Below are 21,338 nucleotides of genomic sequence, written 5' to 3'. Positions count from 1 at the left end.
TGTTTGTGTGATCAACATTAATTTACATACCATTTGTCCTATGGTTGGAACTGGGTTGCCCCCCTTTCCCCTCCAGCGGATCCAATGACGATAGCGACCATGCTATGACGGGAATTTACTATATACCACAACGAGTACAGGCAGGATATCGGATAATCATCTGCAACTCTGCCCAACCGCCCACGTTGGCAATTATCCGGGGGCGAGCGAGAGAGGGAGAGAGCTTGGGCCTGACCAGCAAGCTTGACGCCTGCTCTAACCCCAAATGTCGTGGGCTCCATCTCCATCATTGGTGTGCCCACTCGCTGCCGGAGCTTCGGGTCATCGGCCTCATCAGCCCCAAACCATTTATCTGGCTGGCCCTTCCGTCAGCCTTGAGCCTCTCGTCCAGAGCTCGGTGAGGCGAATCAGCCCGTCAACTATATCCGTGTGTGCGGGTGTGCGTGTGCACCACTGGACCAACCTGGTCGAGTCACTGACCGAGGGGAGAGCTATCCCGTTACAGGAGTGCGTCAAGTCGGTGAACTAACATTTTATTTTGATTACTAAGTTGCTGGACCATCCCTGGTCGCGGGTATTCCACCTCCATGTTCCGTGGCGATGCTTTGGTCCAAAGGTGACTACCACACCAACTCCCCAAACGCCGAAAACACTGTGTTCGCCCCCAATGAAGCTTACTTGGATACGCCGGATGAGTCAACACCGGGCGCTCATGATCCTAGAATCTTCGAGTAAGCATCTTCCACCTCGCCAGCTAGCTCGAGAAGAGCTACAATGACAATCTGATGCGTCAAGTTTGGCAGCCGGTCTCTGTGAAGACCGATCCATTCAAGTGGCGGCGTTGCCTCTCCCATGTCCCTCAACTGAGGCGTTTCGATGATGGCCGGCTCAAGCGCCACATAGTCATACTTGGACTGTGGCACGTTGACCTCGGCTGTGATCTTTTGTTGTGATGACCCTCCTGCATGCTGCTCCTCCGTGTCCGGAACACCCGTCACCTTGATGGCTGTGAGCGGGAGCTCTTTGCCCCAAGTCTGCTCTAGCGACTTGGAGTGGTTGGCCCACATCCCGCGGATGTAGCTAATGCGCGAGTAGTTCCATCCCACCTCGACCTTGCCTTCAAATGCACTCTTGAATATGTAGTCAATCCGGTTGTGGTTGGGCGTTTGCCAGGTTTGCATGACTGCTCCCACTTTGGGCACCTTGAGAATGGTTCCGCCGCGCGAACCAGTTGCTCGCTCGACAACGTCTTCGACAGATATCTCGCTGAGCGTTTTTGGCGCTTCAATGTTCCTGACACCGGCGAGTCCGATACGTAGCTGCCCGAGGGTGAGACCCAAGATGCTGTGAACGCGCCGCTGTTCGATGCTGGCTGCGAATCTTGCTTCTGCGTCAAGCGCCTCCATCTTGAAAACTTGATGGTCCGAAAAGGTGCTCGGGAACACGCCCAGGTTCAAGGCTTTGAGTGTCACTACAACATCTGTATCCAACGAGATCGGCGATTTGGATAGTGTGTCTTCTTCTCGGAGTTTCGGCAGCGCTGTGAGATGGGGAGAGACTGCGGAGCTTTGGTATGACCGCCTCCTCATGAATTTCTCAATCTCCTGCAGCGACATCTCGAAATTGGCTCTCCTTTCTTGAATGAGCTTTTGCACCGCTTGGTAAAGAGCGACGCCTTGCGCTGCTGACGTCGTGGTGCCAAACACTTGCACTGCGTCTCCGTCGAAGATGGCCACGAGTCGATCTCCACTGCCTTCAAGGCTCCGGCGAACATTGTACATAAGGAGTTCCAGGGATGTAATGTCGGCGACGAGGAAGGCTTGGTAATCAAACGCTGCTTTCACTCGAAATTGGCTGAATCCGACCGACGCCTGAATGAGCGGCGTTTCGTTGAGCGCCTGCTCTCGCTCTGGCCATTGGATCGATGTCCGCAGCTGGAATTTCTGTAGAGCGATAAAGCCACTCAACCTGCCCGTGCAGTCTATGCCAATTTTTTCGAAACCGAGGCACAGATTTTGCTCCCAGTCTGACGTCTTCTTTGATGAAACCCAGAACTCTTTGATAGCAAACACAGACTTTCCGATGGCCTGGCCCATGTCTACACTGACATCCAGAGACGTGATGGATATAGTGGCCGTCCACGGGAAGGCAGCGGTCGCAGCCACTTGCTGATATCTCTGGACTAGATGGCCTTGTGATGTTTCCGTAGAGAGTTTCGCAACCGGTGCGGTAGAAGTATTCCGGAGTTCATTCGGATACCAGATCTCTCGGAACAGCAAAAAGTCCTGAAGCTGTTTGGCATTGATCGAGACAGTCATCGGACTGACTTTAAGAATGGCAGATACACCACTCGTTCCGCTAACATGCTTGCTATTCATCAAAGACAGCACGATAGAGTCCACGTCAAAGCTCCCTGTTGACTCTCGGGAATAGACATGCTGAACGGACGCTTGCAGTTTGGAGAACGCCCCAGAGATGGAGAAGAAATTCCCTTGCTCTACCGAGCGCACTGTGTTAACGGTAAAATATATGTCGTCGAAGCAAGTTGTTGCGGCAACTCGGGCGATAGGTTGACAGCTGAGCGAGAACTCTTGGCGACATATCCGAAGGCCAAGATTTAGCTTCAACCGCCCAATGACGGCGTTCGGATCAGCGGTGAGAATGTTGTCCTCATTACCAGGCTTGGATTTCGTCGCCGCAGGCGCCTGAGCTGCTGGTGTGTCTTTATCTTTGCTCACCACCTCCTTGACACTAGTCGTCATATCCATTATGAGGGGCACAACGGAGGGATACAAGATATTGCTCGAAGCATCGATCTTGATCTCTCCGTAAAGCGAAGGATCTTCGCGTCCATTGTCCCGATACTCAAGCTTCCATGCGAGACCTGGTGTTCTGAGAACAGTGCTGCTGCCTGTGTCATCCGTGCTGAACTGACCATACTTGCCTGCCAAGGATGGTCTTCCAGTTCTTGAGCTTCCACGCAGTCCGTCCGTTGGCTTCTTGCCTGAGACATAAACAACGGCACCCGAAAAGTCGGCGTCAACTAGCAGAGATTCTAGACGCTTCGTGCCTAATATGCTTCGTCGTGGTGGGGCCGGTTCTTCAACCTTATCAACCTTTTCAACCTTGGCTGGAGCGATTCCTGTGCTCCAATTTTGTGACGCTCTCTGTACATTCTGGATCGAAAGACTAATGGAGTCTTTCAAAATGGCAGCCGGGATGATAAAACCTGACGTCAAGCGCAGATCAAGCGACTTCCCCACTGCTTGGAACGCCAAGCGACGGGTGTTTGGATTGGACACATAGGCAATGTTGAAGACCACCTCGGGAAGCAGAGCCGAGTGAAGGGACCTGAAGCTCTTGTCTTGTTCAGGTGGAACCATCTGAAGTTGGAAGTTCTCGATAGTGAGCCTGGCTGACTTTGTCTGGCGCGTTCCGAAACTGACGAGCTGAACTGATAAAATGAGATCTTCTTTGCTGCCTGCCAAAGACAGAAAATCGTCTGATGGATCGCCAACGAGCCAGCAGATCTGGGTATCGCGCACCTCAAATCGGTAGACAATAGATGACAGGAACGAGTCGATGATGTCTGGCTCCTCTGCTTCTTCTTGGTCGTTGATCGCGATACGGGGCCTAGTTTGTCGAATCTTGCGCAAGTATTCGAGCTCGCGTGACGTGTCAAGGTCTTTGATCTTGTCGCCCATGTAGCCCAGAGCAGCAACCACAGTCGAGACTGTTTCCGGAGACAGATTGATTTCCAGGCCGTCGCTTCTGAAGTTGAAAGACCTCTCTTCCTTGCCATCCTGAGTACACCGTGTATTCGCCGAGATGAGAGCACCCAGGGCAAGGCTGCCGCAGGATCTCATGGCATTTTCCCTGCCCTTCTGCACGTCAATCAAAATTTGGCGCAAGTTGATATGCAATTCAGGCTGTGCCAGGATGGGTCCATGGGAATCATGTTGGTTGGCAACTTCGAGATGCACTCTATCCAGTTTAAAGGACAGGCATGCTGTAGGGTCCTTTTCCGATACGAGAGGTGTGTTGCCGAAGACCTCGATACCAGCCAGAGTAAGGTGTACGGTATAAACAAGGTTCGATGCCGGCACTGGCGCTGGTGCCGGCTTTTCCATGGGAACCGCTTTCTCGCCGAAAAGATCGTCGATGTACAACTGGATTGCCTTTGTGCCTTCTTGAAGCTCGGTGACGGCGCTGGAAATTTGTGGACGGTTCAAAGCCGTGAGTAAGCTGTACACCGCGGAGGCGTCTAGCTGCATGAGCTCGACAGAGCCAAACACCGAAACCGAATGCTCCTCTTGGCTCATATGACTGACTATCCGGCCATTTGTAGGCGGGATACGGAGGAGAGATATACTGCGTGGTTGGTTTCTGACGTCCATTCGAATCTCGTGGGAGTTCTCCTTGACATCAAAGTCGAAAATGAGTTCCTTTCCAAAGTTGGCGGCCACCGCTGCCCGCGCTACAACACCTGAGATGTTATAGGTCATTGACTGAAGTAGCGGTACACTGATACGGTACTCATCCAGGAACATCGCGACATTGACCCGGAAAGAGGAGAGGTGCTCGGCGATTTTGACGCTGTTCCTACGTGGAGGCGCTGGGGACTCTGGCAGCTGTTTCCGAAGCTTGTGGATTTGCGTTAACTCATCTTTAACCAGATAGTCTGCGACTTCAACCAGGTATAGGGGATCTTGCTTCACAGCCAGAGTCAAGGCGCGACTGCTAGCTGTTGATTTGATCGTGTGGCAAGATGTCGTGTCTGTCTCGAGAAGCTCGTGAGAAACAAAGATGCTTGGGTCTCTTAGCTGAAACATCCCCAGTAGCTCTGATCGATGGTGCAGCCGCGATGTCACGGCATCACAGCTGAGGATGAAGTTAACGGACGAACCCGTTTTCTCATAACCATCAAGCAAGCAAGACACCTTCAAATTATGACCGAGAGATGTTGCGCTGAGATTGATAGTGTCAACCTCCACCGACCCTCTTCCAACGGCCAATACAACATGGAAAGCATCTTGGGACTTCGGGTTTTCAGCCAAGGAACTGACATTCTTGGCTTCTGGGCGAGGTTTGGGCTCCCGGCTGGATTTGTTATAAAGCCGCAAAACATCCTCAGCGAGCTCGCAGAGCTCCCAGTTAAGCATGACAGCTGCTTCGCCACAGTATATGTTCAATATGGTCATGCTTTTCGGTTTTGACTCTATTTCACCGGCCTGCTGGGGTTGTGTTGCTGCTTTCTTCTCCAATCTTGTCGTCAAATCAGCAAATACAATCCTATTTTCCTTGGGGCCAGGGTCCAGAAGTAACTGGACATCCTTCAACCGGAGTGCAGCCAAGATGGGCAGTTCAGGCGACTCAGGTTTGCCGTCTGTCTTGGCTGTGCCAAAGACATTCTTGATTAGTGAGGAATCTGCCACGTCGAAGAGATCCCAGCTACGCCATCGTTGGAAGGCATTAATGACTCGCTGGGGGGCATCATGGGGCGGGGATGCCGACCCAGAGAGGCAGATAATTTGCAGGTCGTCCTTGAAATTGGCTGGCATATGTGTCCATATTTGACGGAGCCTCGCGGCCATCTTCCATGAATCAAAAGTTCGAAGATGCTCCGTAGCAGATCTCAAGACTGCCGACGGGCGTGTCAAGAAAGATGGGTCGCCCACAGAGTGTCCTTCTGTCACGAGCTTATAAACGAAATGTTTAATCCTGTCTTCATGTCGAGACACCGTCTGTCCCAGTATTTCTCCAAGCTCTGTTGCAACAACCCCCGTTCTGTGAATGAGTGACGCAAGGTACTCAATCTTTTCTGATGCTGTGCTGCTTTTGATACTGCCGACGTCCGCGTCAATGTAGGTAACATCCTTTGAACCCAGTGACACCATCACACCCTCGATCTGTGCCATGAACGCGGCTTGGTTTTCTTCGGCGCCAGAGAGTCGTTCCGACGCCGACACCTCGGCGGAACCGAGTTTTAGCAACACGGAAGTTTTTGTGTTGATCTTGACCGGCTCCGATGGATTCTCCCAAGCATCGGCCGATCGGAGGCACAACGACAATTTTGATACTGCGACGTCATACTGATCTTGCTCCTCTCCGCCAGGGTTGAGGCGGTCTACAGTGGAAGCGTTCAAGAACCGGATATTGATTTTTGGGACTCTGACGAGTACGTCAGTGATTTCACCCGCAACCTTCTTCTTCTTCTGCAGGTCAAAGATGTTGGTCATCGAAGCAATTTGCAGACTGTCAAGAATATCCTCTGGCTCGCTGGGCTGAAGAGCAGAAAGTAACAACGACACATGTCTAACCGCGGATGGGTTCAGGAATGCAGTGATGCCTGACGGTGTTTCGACAATAATGCTATCATGAGCACGATCATCCACCAAAGACTCAAGCTCAATGTCATCGAGGCTAAACTCTGGGAAGTCGAAAGCAGGGATCTTCTCATCCGTCTCAATGCTTTGCATGATGGCTTCTGATGTATCAGGTCGAATACCCTCAAGAGGAAATGGCGGAGCAAAGAATTGGCTTGAGAAAGCCACTGACGAGTGGTGATTTGCATCTCTAAAGTCTCCGATGGCACTGTAAAATGCAGAGTGGCGGCCAGTAGAAGCAGAAATGTCACGCTGGTGTTGCGAACCTCGTTTGGCTGCGACTCCCGGACTGTCGGGATACAATAGGTCCGACTGTCTGGACTTCGCCCGCGACCTTACAGAGCTTCTGGGCCTCACTACGCTACTAGTGCTGGAGGTGGTTGTTGTAGATAGAAAAGAACTCTTATGACGAAGGCGCCGGGACCGACTAAAAGTCGATCGGCTGTCAAAAGACCTTTGGTCCCCTTCGACGCCGTCTAGGGCTGTCGGATGGGGTACTGGCGGAAACCCTTGGGCTGGAGGGTCAAGCTGGTCAGGAAGCATATCCTCTAGTAAACCGGGCAAAAGCAGAAATTCGGTGCGCCCTGTCCGTTGATCCTCGCGACGGATGAGCTCCTGCTGCAGTTTGCGTTCTTCAAGAAAGTGAAACTTCCTCCCGATTATTGCCACGCGGATAGTGGCTTGGAGAAAAGCGTCTGTCTCAACACCATGCTGAGATTTCCACTTGTGTCTCATGGCCGATTCTGAGTTGACACACGACACCTGAAGATCTGGGATTCTAATGTCCGCTCGTCTGGAGTAGTGAGTTCGCGCCCAGTCATTGAACTTTATATCCAGTGTTCCGGTTGAGAATAGGAAGGCCGCCTCATCCACATGGCACCAAACCCGAACTGCCTGCACAGCCACCCGTAAGAACGTGACATCGTAGACAATGATGGACGACAACGGAATCAGAGCGTTCTCATCATCGTCGAACTCAAACGCAAATGCTTTGCCTCCGCTTATTAAAGCGGCCAGAAAATCAGTGGAACACTCTCCAGAAACTGTGCCCACTGAGATGTCCCAGTTGCACAGATACGTTGGCTCAGCAGGGGGGAGACCGAACAGACGGTGGCCATAGATGGTGAGGCCGTCGATAAACAGCTGGTTGCTGGAAACTGTACTGATGGGTGTTTCCATGCCTGATTCGGCATTCCCGAGGGAGAAATTGAGAGGATTGAGATTGACCTGCAAGTCCATGTAGTAGTTGGTAAATCGGAGGTCCACGAAGAGACCGGCGGTTTCGATCTGAACATGCCGCTGGCTGGAGTACAGGTTGGCCGGCAACAAGAGACGGAGGTCGTCAATCTTTACACTCATGATGACGTCCAAATCATTGGACTTTTTTGGAGGCGGACGGTTCGCCAACTCCGCGTCAGGGTTGCGTTCTTTGAGCCGTAAAAGGTCCTGGTACTCCTCAAATGTCTTGAAATGGATATCATCGCCAAGGTAGTTGTCTTTTAGCTTCATGACATACCGTATGATGAAGCCGTAGAGCATTGCCGTGGGCGACTGAAGACCAAGATTGATTTCCAAGGTATCAATGTTAGACACAGACGTAGTGGCGTTGTAGTGGTACTTTCCGTCAACCTCAAGATTCTCTCCGTGCCCTATTTCCTTAGATGTTATGAACGTGGCTTGGGTGTTCCATGGCGGGACATGTAGCCATAGTGAGAATGTCTCAGCTCCGAGAGTGAACGACACAGCATTCATGCTAGGTCGGAACTTGTCAATTGGAATACAGGCGTTTGTCACAAGAGACGGGCTTTTGGCTACTATGTAGGCGTTGTCCTCAAGGTCAGTGGGGTTGTTGATAATGTTGCCGTCGTTGACGTTCAAATATATCGTGACGTTACGAAGGTCGAGATTGAGATAGTATCTGAAGGGCGTGAAGACAAGGTACTCTGCTGGCGGCCCAGAAGCCCAGTCATCTACCAAATCTATCATTAGGAAGACATGGTCTCTCAATATGAAAAGCTCCATGTCATCCGAAACGATGTTGAAGTACCAGGACCTCAACGAGTTCCACTTTAGAGGAGTCGACAGGTCGCAGGAAATGCGCTGAGGCCCTGACCGCCAGAGAAGCTCATGGTTAACGCTGGTTGCGAGTTCAGTGCTGGGAAGGTCGACATCAAGCTTCATTTGATATCCTGTCGCGCTAGCAAGCATATCCATGGTGAAGGAGATTGTGGCATTCCCAGGGACGATAAAATCAAGCCAGCCTCCCGGGCGAATGGGCGCGGCGTCTACCTTACCGTCCTTCTTGGCGCGGTTTCTCTGTTTCCGTTTCTGCGGCGGTGGTGGCGGAGCCTTCATCGGTGGCTCTTTGCCCTTCCATCTCCAATTCTTGGAGTCTTCTCGGATTGGTATGCGGAGCGTCACCTCGTCATCCAGCTCGACATACAGTTTGAACTGGGTGGGAACTCGATACGCACCCTCGGGCAGAGGAGTAGCAGGAACGGCGTCCTTGGATAGGCTCGGAACAAAGACACGCTGTAGGTCCGCCCTTTGACGGTCGGTCCAAGGTCCATAGTTCACGACTCCACCCTTGATGGCAAGAATCATGCCCCACGCGGGAGCTTCATCGCCGTTGATATAAGTTGCTGCGTTCTCTTTGGACCGTCGCCTAGCGGCTTCAGCGGTTACTTTGCCCACCACGTCCCAGTAGATGGTCAAAGTCGCCTCTGGGCTGTCCACCACGGTAGTTTCGGCAGCATACTCCACGCCTGCCCATCGTAGCCTAGAATCCTGCTCGTCCTCGTCCAGGTAGCGAGCTAGCCCTTGCCAATGGTTGGAACCAGGTATTTGCGATACGGCAGTAGTAAGCGGGCTTCGCGAGCCCACAGAGAACGATTCAACGGATTTACGCCAGTATGGCACCAAGTTTCGCAAAGTTCCGAGAGCGCGGCGTCGTTGCCGCCGGAAGAAGGAAGCCTTGTGCGTTGGGCTGGGCTCCTGCGCAACCACCTTCTCGCGGCTTGCCCTCGTCGCCTGGTCCTCTTTGAAGTCGTCGTTTTCCCTCATCTCTACAATTGGGTGCTGGAACTTGATCTTGAAGAGCTGTCTGTACGGGTCTGGCGTCGATGTTTTGGAGGCGTCTATTTCTCCTGACAGCCCATCGGCCTTGACAATCAAGATAGCCTTGGTATTGTCATTCCCCATGACCACGGCCGCCTTCTGGCATGTTACAAAGATCGGGAAGAGCTGCAGAAGAAATGGAAGATCAGAATCCGCCTGCATGGAATCGTCATTTCCTGCCGGCACGTCAGACGGTGTGCTGGGTTGACTAGCCAATGATCCGCGGCGACCAAGGGTGTTTCCGATTCTCGAAAGGAGAGCCGCACCAGGGTTCTCCTTTTCATTTGTCGCCGAATTCTGTGACGGATCCGACCTGTCAGAAGTCCTCTGTCCTCGGTTTCGTAGTGAAGCGGTCTCTTCTTCTTTTGACTCAAAGGCCGTCGACATGTTTTCGGCAGCCGTGGGCTCCTTCAGACCGGCCAAAACACTGTCGTAGGCGGGGCTTCGATTGTATATAAACCATTCCAAACCAGTCAGAGACATGGTCACACGGCAGGGTAGATTCGAGTGTCTCCCGTTGGCCGCAGCAGAGGCTTGCTCGGCTTGCTGTTGCGCCGAGGCTGCGATATCCACCTCCCGTACTCGTCGCAACCAGTACCGCCATGTGACGTAGCCATGCTGAATCAGAAAAGTTTCGTTGTTGCCATGGTACCGCAGACCAGTGAAAAATATGCGCCCGCCGAGGAGGGATATCTGAAGCGCCTGGATATCGATGTATACGCGATAACGGTGCCATGTGTATGTTCGTATGCCCCACGACAGTAGTGATCCGAAGGCTCGATTGAAATATAAGAGGAAGAAGACGGCGCTGCAAAGGGTTAGCGAACCTGGCATGAAAACATCCCGACCCAGAGCTGCTTACAGAGCACCGCATATTATGATGTACGCCAGAAACACCCTACATACACCAAGCGGTCAGCGACTGCACCGTACACCGATCTCGGATCGCGTAGAATACCCATTGAATGACGGTGTTTCCGTTGGCGTGGGGTTCGGCTCCCCGTCAGTCGGCATTCTGCCAGTCGTACTCGTTGCGCAATGCCCCAGATATGCCAGTCCGAAGCTGCTAGCGTCAACGTCGGTGCTGTCTAAGTCCACTCTCTGCCATCATTCGAGGTTCCGCGTCCGTAGCTCGGTGTTTTGGGGGGATGGGGGGAGTTCGACAGGTCTGCAGCAGCTGGCAGGTGGTTGCATTCAATACTAGCAGTCGACAAGCGGTGTCATTGAAGGTGTCGAAGCTGCGGGATTGAGGAAGTTAGTATTCGTTGTTGAGATACAGCTCAAGCGAGCATGTTCGTGGGTGGGATGCAGTTGAGCTCACCGGCAAGCATTTAGCAGTCACAGTCGCCGTCGCGCCGAGCGTCCCTAGCAATGGGGCCGCTCGTCTCGCGCTAATGACAGTCGCCCCATCCCATCTTCCGTAACCCCAGCACGTAAGCTCAGGTGGATCGCAGTGGATGAGAGGTATTACCCCACATGCACAAGCACGCTGTGAAACTGGCCTTCAGGGGAGCTGCTGGCATGGGTCTCACTAACAATTAATGCTCAGCCATTGGCCAGAAGCTCACGCGACATGATGCGCCGTAATTAGCTTGCCTGAATTACATACGTACCTACTTACGCAGTCACGAGAAGCTTATCATCACCACAGCACGGGGCATCGTCATACTTCGTTTACCTTCCTCTCCTTCTTCGCCTCCTCCCCCCCCGCCCTTCAACGACTGAAGCTTGGTCTTCTTCCCCGGACCAACTCACCTTTTCGTCTTGGTCGCTATCTTCCCGAGATTGCTTGACAGCCATGACCTAGAACACCGTTCTCGAACACGATACGACACTCTACGCCTCGTTCGGGGCCGCAGTCGACAATGGCGGGCGGCACAGGCCAGAAGCTTACCACGGCGACCATCATCGTCGCTGGCGTCGCCGCTCTGGTAGCCACGTTTCTATCAGCTGTGTAAACACTTCCCACAGTCCTGTTAACAACACAGCTTGAGCTAACATGTAATTCACAGCTCCATCTTCTTGCAATCGTACGCTGTCTCGCGCTCCACCCCTCGACCACCGACGGCAGCTAACCAAGATTTAGGAAAAACTACCGAAAGCCACTCCTACAACGATATGTCGTTCGAATCTTGCTCATGTATGTCCCCTGTCACAGAAGATTAGGACAAGGGACTTGGTCTAACCGTTCCAGGGTCCCTATATACTCGATAGCTTCGTGGACAAGCATGATCTCTATTAAGGCTGCTTCGTTCCTGGACCCTGTCCGCGATATATACGAGGTACGCTTTGTTTTCCCGCCAATTTTAAAAAAAAAAAAAAAATGGTGATGATGGTTGACAATGCCAGGCTTTTACCATCTACACCTTCTTCCAACTCCTTATCAACTATCTCAGCGGAGAACGAGCCCTGATTATCATGACCCATGGCCGAGAACCAGTATCCCACCTTTGGCCTATGAACCACGTACTGCCTCGCGTCGACATCTCCGACCCTCATACATTTCTGGCAATCAAGCGGGGTATTCTCCAGTACGCATGGTTAAAGCCCATCCTAGCTGTGGCAGCCGTTGTCATGAAGGCAACAGGAACATACCAGGAGGGCTACATCGGCATAGAATCGGGCTATCTTTGGAGCGGTATCATCTACAACGTTAGCGTTACGGTGAGTTTGTACTCGCTTGGTCTCTTCTGGGTTTGTATGCACAACGATCTTTTACCATTCCGACCGGTACCCAAATTCCTGTGCATCAAGCTCATCATCTTTGCCTCTTATTGGCAAGGGTTTCTACTGTCTATCCTAGTCTGGTTGGGAGCTATTCCAGACAGTGTCGAAGGTTACTCCCCCGACAACTTGGCTGCTGCCATCCAGGATGCCTTGATTTGCATTGAGATGCCGGCATTCGCCATCGCTCATTGGTACGCTTTCTCGTGGCATGACTTTGCCGACAATAGCATCTCCTCTGCAAGAATGCCCGTCAAATTTGCCCTGCGTGATGCATTCGGTGTCAGGGATCTCATTGAAGACTCGAAGGAGACATTCACGGGCGACAAGTACGGCTACCGGTTTTTCGACTCTGGCGATAAGATTATGGCACACGAAGAGTCGCGTGCCAGACTAGGCAGGCTCAAGGAAGGCATGCGATACTCGAGAGGCGGCAAAGGGAAGTACTGGATCCCGACGCCAGGCCAGGTGGATCGCCAAACAAACCGCGACCTAAACGAGCGAGATCCCTTGCTGGAGGGAACCGCAGGTGGCCCGAGCGAGGAGTACAACTACGCCAACGGTACCTTCAACGAAGGTCTCGGCAACGACCCTCAAATCGATCCTGATGAGGAACAACTCTACGATAAGGCTCGCGAATTGGAGTTTGGTGACTGGAATGTGAGTCAATCGAGCAGCCTATTTTTGTGTCGCCTAGCTTACAAAGCCCAGTATCCCGTTATCACGGCAAGTGATCCATTGAGCAAGCGGTACTCGTCTTCCCCAAGGAGTCGGGGTTTCGTGTCTGAACCTCGGTCGACAGTTGAACATCTGCGGCGATCTCCTTTGCCCAACGAACCGATTGTCGTTGCTAGCAAGAAGAAGAAGAAGAAGAAACAAAAGCAAGTCGCCGCTGAAACACCAGGCTCATCGTCATCCCTAGACCGTTCTGAATCTGGCCCGTCGACCCAACGGCAAAGCCCGACGCCTCAACCAGTAGAAGCACCCGCCCAAAGTGACCAAGATGCTGAGCCACAATTAAGTGGTCAACAGCAACACAAAGAGTCGGAGCTAGAGTCCCCTCATATGCAAGAGGCAATGGCATCGCCTTGGGCAGAGAGCGAGCAAGAGGACGACTTTAACAAGAACTTTGGTGTGGGAGATGACGAAGAGTTTAAGAATGTTTGGGGCGGAGGCGAGCAGTCCCAGTGATGGAGTGTAACAAATCAACGTTGCTTTGCATATTTTGAGCTTGATACCCTTACTCACCTGTTCTATGTTTAAGCAATACTGGCATAGCGAGGAGTTTGTGAGGAATACGGGCGCGCGTGTTTTGTGACAACAACTATGGTGTCGTGGGATTCTTGCTGTGTATCATGTTAGACCGAATCCAGGAGCATATAAACAAATACACGATTTCAAATTGCTACCAACCGGGTTTCCTCTTTAGATCCATGATGCATGCTCCCTTGCTGGAACTTATCTTCGGCTCGGTATGACTGATTGTGGGTCGTACGTCAAGTATGTATTCTATCCTTCTGTTCATCAACACACGGCCATATATCTCGAGGACTGGGGGGCATGTTTCCAAGCTGTATCTAGCAAAACCCCGCACCGGTCGCGCGGCAGGTTATTCAAGAACAACCTGCTCATCCTGCTGCCTCCGCCGCCGCCGTTGCTGCCTCAGCGCCACGATGTCCCCACCGTCATTCCCGCTTGCCGGACTCGGCGGCAACTCCCCCGTCGCCCACTCCTTCGGCTCCGGCCCCAACTCGAACTCCAGCGTTCCGCCCTCGGCAAAAATGTCCCCCCACGTCACCCACGTCTTATCCCATTCCTCCCCATTGACACGCAAACTCTGTACATAAAATGCCTCCTCAGACCCGCCCGTCGACGAGACCTTGAGCTCGCTCCCGCCGCCGAGCGAGATGGTCAGGTCTGAGAGCCACGGGGAGCCGACCAGGAATGTCGTCTGCCCTGTGAGCGGGTACAACCCAATCATGTTCCACAAAAGCCACGACTCCATTGCTCCGGCGTCCGAGTTCCCCGGCAGTCCGTTGGCCGCGGGCTTGTAGTACGACTTGGCGACGAACCGGGAGCGCTGCACGGAGAGGTGCTGCTTATTCACAAAGTTGAAGAGATACGGCGTGCCGAAGCTTGGCTCGTTGCCCGGGTTGAAGATTGTGTTGCCGAAGGCGCCGTTGCCGGAGTACTGACCCGGCTCGAACGTCTTTTCAAGCCGGTCGGAGAAGCGCTGGGGGCCGCCGGTCAGATCAACAAGGTGCGCTGCGTCGTGGTGTGCGTTAAATGAATACTCCCATGGCGTTGCCTGGTAATACGCCTCGGCCCAATAGCATCCCCCGCAGTCGAGGGGGTTTTGAGGCGGGAAACTCCCGTCGGCGTTGCGCGGGCCCATGAAGCCGCTGTAGCCGAGGGCCGTCATGTTCTCGTTCCAGTGGTTTCGCCAGTTGCGGGACCGCTCCAGGTACTTGCTCGCGACGTCAGACAGGCCCAGCCCCTTGGCAACCTGGTAGATCGCAAAGTCGTTGGTGGAGTACTCGACGGCCCTGGTCACGGCGCGCGCATACTTGGGAGATATCCAGCCGAGGTCGAGCCAGTCCGGGAGGGCACCGCGGCCTTCCTTCGTGGAACTCGAGCGGTCGCGCGGGTCGTTGTTGTTGGGCGGCACGACCTCTCCGTTCTTGAGCATGGCCGAGAGACCGTCGTCCCAGTTCACGGCGCCGCGGACACCCTTTACGTAGGCGTCGGCGAGGACGTTGTCGCTGTTGGAGCCGCCTTGGACGGCGCCGTTCCAGAAAGAGGAGCGGGCGTCAGAGACGTAGCCCTCGTGACGCCAGATATCGATCATGGAGCGGATAAATTCCTCGTAGGCTTCGGGCTGAACGATGTGGAGGAGAGAGGTGGTGCATCGGAACTGGACACAAATCAGTTACCCAGTCGTAAAACTTTAAATGACAATACGTACCGTATCCCAGAATGTGAAAACATCGTCGTAGTAAGGCTCGGATGACTCCCAGAGAGGGTTCTCGCCCGTTTTGTTGGTGGGCAACAGGTTCATAAAGTACAGTGCCGAGTACAGCTGGTTAAGCTTCCCCGTGTCCGTCTCTGTCGTCTTGACCTTGGAGAGGACTTTGCTATTCCACGCCTCGCGGGTGGCTTGTCTAACAGAAGAGAGACTGCTATCGGCAGGAATCTCCGAATTAACGTTGTTGCAAGCCTGGGACGTGGAGATGAAAGATACCCCGACTCTCGATCTCACGTTATCAGTGTCAAATGTGAAGATGGCTCCTAGGCGCTGGGTCCTCGACTCTCGGGTCGTCTTGCTGCTGTAATCCAACAGCTGGGTAGAGGTAAGGTCTGAGCCTAGGAACGTCTTGTAAGACGCTGGGCGGTCGAAATATCCACAGAAGTAGACTTTCCATTCTGCTGCGCGGTTCCAACCCTGTCAAATATCAGTGTCAGTGTTCATGGGACCAAAGAACCCTCCAAAGCAGTGCAGCATCGCATAAACATATTGCAACTCACATTATCGTAGTACCCATAACCCTCATAGTGAAAGTCGTCTCCATCCACAACCTCAATCTTGCCCCCTAGATAGTTCTGGCCCAGTCCCTGCCCTCTGTAAGACGGCAGCACGTGTGAAACGTCCACGATCACATTCGCTTGGCCACTACCGTTGCCACCAGGAAAGGTGTACTGGTACAGTCCCGCCCTTTCTGATGCTCCCAACTCCACTACAACTCCAGAGCCGAGATACGACTTATAATAGCCAACCTCAGTCTCGTCGGGCTGGGTCCTAGTGTCGGTGTTTTGGCTCAGCGGGTTGTCAATGACGCCTACGACAGGCATCTGGTTGACGACCCCATACTTGGGCGCACCGCCTGTACCGGACTCGTGAAGCATAGAGAAGCCTATGAAGTGGCCGTCAGGTAGATAGCCGGAGTAGGCATCCACGCCGTTCTCCAAGTCAGGCCCGAGTTTGATCATGCCCAGAGGCCGGGACACTCCTGGGAACGTGTTGCCTCCACCAACAGAGCCAGTCTGAGGACATGTCAATTGACTTGTGAGATGGAAGTGGCCCACGGGAAACTCACGTCTGTAAGAACATAGCTGGCGAGATCTGCAGACTGCGCTGCCACGGCAGATGCCATGTGAAATAGAGCAAAGCGGCGCATGTTGGCGAATAATCTTTACGGCCTGAACATACAGCAAACGGGATGCCCAAACACAACAACCGCAATCGCTTTATACACCTGGAATCGATGCAGTGGGTTCTCTACCAATACTCCTCTAGTTGTATTTTTAGCAATTGTAGTTCCACCCGGATCAGGGTGTCTGGTGAGCTTCGAATAACGGTCCCGAGTAGGAAGGCAAAGAAAGGATACTGGGATGCCTGATGAAGCGAAAGGACTTGGCTCTCAAGAGCAGACACGAACAGTCATTGCAGGAGCTTCCACGAGGTCGTATTCTGTTGTTGTAAGGATCGTGGGCTGGTAGTGAGATACCAGCAACGTGCCAGAACGAAAGACTATGACTGGACAAAAACCGTTGACGATGACATGACGAGCTCGGAGGGGATGGAGAGATAAGAGATGTAGAAAACACAAAGAGCGCGGGTAGCGATGTTTAAGACATGGCCACAGGATTGACAACTGCGGATAACAAGCTGCTCGGGCCGGAGAGAAATGCCATGGACGGCACAAGCGTCTTGGTGTTTGGCTGATTCGTCACAAGGGGTGTGTTGGTTCATTTCGCAGCATAACGCTCGGCCGCCTCGTAGCGCCCTTGTGGATGGATGGCATAAGCGCCCGGTTGGGGGGCGCAGAAAAGCGAATGCAACCCATATCGGTTTAGTACTATGGCCCTCCTGCCCGACAAGCGAGAGTTACCATGAAGAGGTGCATTCGGGCGCCGTTCTTAGAACCATCGTAGAATAAAGCTGCCAAGACTCCCGCCTTAAAGATATTAATGCTTGCGGGGCATAGCCAATAACGCCGTTTAAGACGTGCTGGCAAATTGTGCTGAGTACTACCTGAATAGGTTGGTCCCCGAATGATCTGGGGGCCAGGTGCCGACACTCAGGGTTATTGGAGAAAAGCGAGACATATCCTTCCGTTCCCAGGCACTAGCGCGGAAGAGGCGTCGGAACCACGGCGGAAGACACCACCTCGGATCTTGCATGGCTCATGATTCGGCCCCGTGCCGGAAGATCCCACTTATCAACGACGCCGCCGAGACCCTCAACGTTGCTTTAGCTTCTAGTTCAGGAACAGTCAGACACGAGCCACTGCCACTTGACCGTAACTGATGCCGAGACAGTTGGTAAGCAGTGCCCAGGGAGGCGTATCGCATGGCATGCAGAATAGAATGATGATCTGCTTCTGGAAAGCTGCGATTGCCCTCAGCAGTACAGAGTAACTGAAGAAGCCGGTTGCTACCTGGATGCTTCCTCTCACACGCTCCAGCGTTGCGACCTTGCAAGGGCTACTGCAGGATGCAGGAGGAGATTGACTAGCAACACTGAAAGCAAGGGACTCTGGGACCACCTATTAGGCAAACGAGCCTATGCACGTGTGGAGAATGTACCGGCGCGATCTAGTGTACTGGAAGAGAGGGATATGCAATGGAAATAAGAGGAGGGGGTATTTTAGGATCGGCAACGCGCATTCTCGCCTCTAATGCTCGGAGGCCATTTGGAACGCTGCGTCAACCACTTTGTCTTCCATGAGTATTTCGTGAAGTGCTTGCTTTTATTTAAAAAGGCCCGATGGAAGCAACTGTAAACTATCCAGTAATCTGCCTTCCGTGGACCCCAGATCACACGTGCCATTTGACCCAGCATCTATACTGTGGTTGCCAGGAATGTCATGCGCCCAGGTTCTGGCTCATCAGACACTAGGGAATATTGCAAGCCTTGAAGAGGATAACAAGACAATTTACAACGGGCAATAAAAACTGGCAGTAATTCTAGACTCATACCTCGAATTATCGCCTTGCATCTCCCAATAACGGCTGCACTGCAACAGAGAGCACTGCGGTTGCCTTGGTATTTTATCTGGTTCACTGCATATTCTAGTACGATGGCAGATGAACGCCGACACTGCCGACATCCGGCGCCAGGTGCAGGTGCCCGGGGTAATCCACTCACGTGACGAGCAAGGTCTGCTCGGCCCCACCAAGAAAATTATCCGACATGGGAAGCGGTGTGAGAATTTTGTCAGTCTCAACGTCGGTGAGCCGTGGCAGAATTTGTGAATCGCATCGCTTTACCCAGGTCTAGCCAAGGCAATTGTTCTTTGTCGCGCGCTGGTAAAAGCCTGGCGAGGCAATTTTTGGCCTGTGGTGCCTTTATCCTGCTACGGATCCGACAGCTCATTCTGTCGAATTCCTAGAGCGCTGGTCCATTGGCAATTCCTCCATATCGACGTTGAGGGCAGAATTTCTTGGGCGGTCACGACAACTTTACGGCGGGCGGTATCTCAACTCTTGAGCCTTGGGCGGTCAATAATCTATACCGAGTCCCAAAAGGAAACGCGTTTATTACCCGGCCTGAATACTCACCAGAAGACGCCCACAGGGTCGCCATGGGCCGAAAACCAAACCCCGTGATTGGGGAATATTTCACGCGGGGTCCCAAGCTTGCAGACTCTAGCAACCGATACCCTCACACCTGCAAGCTGTGCGGCGAAAACTTCCCCAAAGGCCGAGGCGAAGTCTTGCACAAGCACATAACCGAAAAGTGCCCTGCTATAACACCCGAGGAGCGAATCAATGCAGCTCTGGGGTTTGCTGGACTTCATTCTGGCTCATCTGCCCCACGATCCATGAATCTCACCGTCAATCAGCTCGACGCCGCCGCTGCAGACATGGCCACCGAGGCCCCAGAAAACTGGTCTGCGCTTCGCACTTTGGCTGAAGCCTCACGTCAAGTAGGAGAAAATGAGATGGGCGCTCCTTCTGTTCCTGGTCGGGATGTTACAGATTCTGCCGTCCGCCAACTGGGGATTGGCTTTGAAGTTCAAGAGCAGTTCACACTGGAAAACCCACCTGTAAGCTATGAGAACCGGCCTATTCGTGAAAGGAAGGGTAAGTTGATATATTCTCCTCTCATCTCAACAAATTTCTTTCACCTACACAAAGAATAAGAACTGTTTTCTTTAATTCATCTTCTTTATTATAGAGGAATACCCAACCTCGGATGAGTTGGTGCTGACATCCTGACAGAGTCAACTTCTCAAGATAGCACAAACCCCTTGAGCTTTCTCACCACCGAAGAGAAAATGGAGCACCTCCAAGCCGCGACTCAACAGCAAAGCAACCCCTCTTTGGACTCATCGGATATCTCTGTCGCTGCCGCTGCCACTGCCCGCCTCACTCACTCACTTATGGACCCTCAGTTAACTGGTGAACACACTGAGCCTCAGGTAGTCAGCCCAATCATGGCACCGGTCGAGGCCCCCAAGCCGGACACCGCTATTAACAGTGCTCCTCCTCCGTCTCAACAACAACAGCAGCAGCAGCAGCAGCAGCAGCAACCATGGGGGGAGATGACTTATATGACCACAAATCACACCCCCACTGTTGCAACCCATGTGGCCCCTATCGCACCTCCCAACCGAGGCGGTACTCGAATGCCAATTGGCAACGGATCCCAGAGCGAGCACAAGCGGAAGGCTTACAACCCTCTCCGACGAAAGGAAGTCCAGGCTGCTCGCAAGAAGGGTGCCTGCATAAGATGCCGCATCCTCCGCAAAACTTGTGGCACCAACGACCCTTGCGACCAATGCCGAAAGATTCAGGGACCACGTCACTGGACCTACCCTTGCGTCCGCACTCGGCTGAACCAAGAGCTGACTCTCTACTCGGCCGCCTTGATCGTGGTACTAGCACAGACTAGAGTCAAGAATGCCAGACAAAACTATCAGCTGTTGTCGAATGGCACATCCCTCGTCGTGTCTCTGTGGGAAGACAGCCCGAGCTTGAGCCTCGCCGCACTCGTCACTCCTCGCCAGCCGCCTGCCACTGAGGAGCCCGAGCAGACCAATGGGGACAGTAAGCCTGTCTTCCAGGTCGTGATGGTCGACCAGGACAAAGAGGATCTTCCCGCTCGCATGGAGGAATTCCTGAAGCTGATCTTGCCAACCTTGATCCAGCGCGAGCCCTCCCACTTCATGCAGGTCGTTTTGGACGCCGCCCAAAAGTTCCCCGAAGACAAAGTCACCGGCAAGAACTTGAAGCTGGCTATCGAACTTTGGGGCCTCATTGAGATCCTCGACCGCGAGCGCGGCTGGTATATATCCGAAGAACGCGAAGGCGTTGTGGTGCCCCGGGGCCCCGAGGACTTCGCTGGAAGCGACGACCAGGATATCTACAACCTCATCACCTTCCAGCTGTCCGCCGCCACGGAGCGCAAAGCCAACAACGTGTCTAACAAACTCATCAGCGAGCTTCAGCGCTGCCTCGAAAACGGCAAGGCCAGAATTAACTTCGATGTCTACCTCTCCATTTTGATTCTCCTCCACTGTCTCGAGAAGACGACCTGGACGTTCAAGGTCTGGGAAATGGACGACTTCCGCCAGCGCTGGCCCCTCGACCGCCCTCCTACTTGCTATGTCAACCAAGGCCACGAGATCGCGGACCTCCTGAAGATGCTCCTTACGCTCCGAAAGGCCCACCCCAAGACCTTCCGGGCCATTGACGGACGCTTGGGTGTCATCGATGTTGGCGACCCTGACTTTGCTCCAATGGCGGACTTCTTCAACGCCCTAAACCTAGAGTGTAAGCCTCCGCAATGCCTGGTACCATGTTCCCCCGATGACTGACCATTTCTTAGATGACGACGTTGTTCGCAAACTCGAGACTTGCGCCTTCAGCCCCGAGACTTCGCGTTCTTTGGAGCTTCACTTCTGCAGCCACGTCCTGCTACCTCCCAAGGAGGGCGACAACACCGGCCATCACATGGCTGCCGCATCCAGCTCCGGCCACAGCACACCTCCGCCTCCTCCCCCTACTGCCCAGCTTGCCTCCCCGCTTGCCTCTCCTCCTTCCGTTGCCGAGCAGCTGCCGCCCACGCTTCCCTAGTACGGAGTGCACCCCCCTACGCATTAGCTC

The 21,338-nt window shown here is 53.3% G+C and overlaps 4 protein-coding genes across 4 annotated transcripts; 2 read left to right on the top strand and 2 right to left on the bottom strand.

The window, feature by feature from the left end:
• Positions 1-710: 710 nt before the first annotated feature.
• Positions 711-10,517, bottom strand: EsH8_IX_000623 (uncharacterized protein; the record flags this gene model as incomplete). The annotated part of the gene is made up of 3 exons (XM_083266959.1): positions 711-10,311; positions 10,366-10,401; positions 10,462-10,517. The coding sequence occupies 3 exons, from the start codon at positions 10,515-10,517 to the stop codon at positions 711-713; spliced, it is 9,693 nt and encodes a 3,230-aa protein (XP_083130524.1).
• An 851-nt stretch (positions 10,518-11,368) lies between these two features.
• On the top strand, positions 11,369-13,418 carry EsH8_IX_000622 (organic solute transporter Ostalpha-domain-containing protein; the record flags this gene model as incomplete). Its single annotated transcript, XM_083266958.1, has 6 exons — positions 11,369-11,457; positions 11,516-11,533; positions 11,590-11,643; positions 11,698-11,785; positions 11,853-12,887; positions 12,939-13,418. 6 exons carry the CDS (start codon positions 11,369-11,371, stop codon positions 13,416-13,418), a joined length of 1,764 nt encoding a protein of 587 aa, XP_083130523.1.
• A 418-nt stretch (positions 13,419-13,836) lies between these two features.
• EsH8_IX_000621 (uncharacterized protein) lies at positions 13,837-16,402 on the bottom strand (the record flags this gene model as incomplete). The annotated part of the gene is made up of 4 exons (XM_083266957.1): positions 13,837-15,141; positions 15,193-15,669; positions 15,753-16,268; positions 16,322-16,402. 4 exons carry the CDS (start codon positions 16,400-16,402, stop codon positions 13,837-13,839), a joined length of 2,379 nt encoding a protein of 792 aa, XP_083130522.1.
• Positions 16,403-18,811: 2,409 nt separating this feature from the next.
• On the top strand, positions 18,812-21,308 carry EsH8_IX_000620 (uncharacterized protein; the record flags this gene model as incomplete). The annotated part of the gene is made up of 3 exons (XM_083266956.1): positions 18,812-19,313; positions 19,452-21,005; positions 21,061-21,308. 3 exons carry the CDS (start codon positions 18,812-18,814, stop codon positions 21,306-21,308), a joined length of 2,304 nt encoding a protein of 767 aa, XP_083130521.1.
• Between the last annotated feature and the right edge of the window lie 30 nt (positions 21,309-21,338).

The sequence above is a fragment of the Colletotrichum jinshuiense genome, chromosome 9, assembly GCF_051148585.1.
Source record: "Colletotrichum jinshuiense chromosome 9, complete sequence".
Taxonomy (NCBI): domain Eukaryota; kingdom Fungi; phylum Ascomycota; class Sordariomycetes; order Glomerellales; family Glomerellaceae; genus Colletotrichum; species Colletotrichum jinshuiense.
This window is presented reverse-complemented; position numbering and strand designations above follow the sequence as displayed.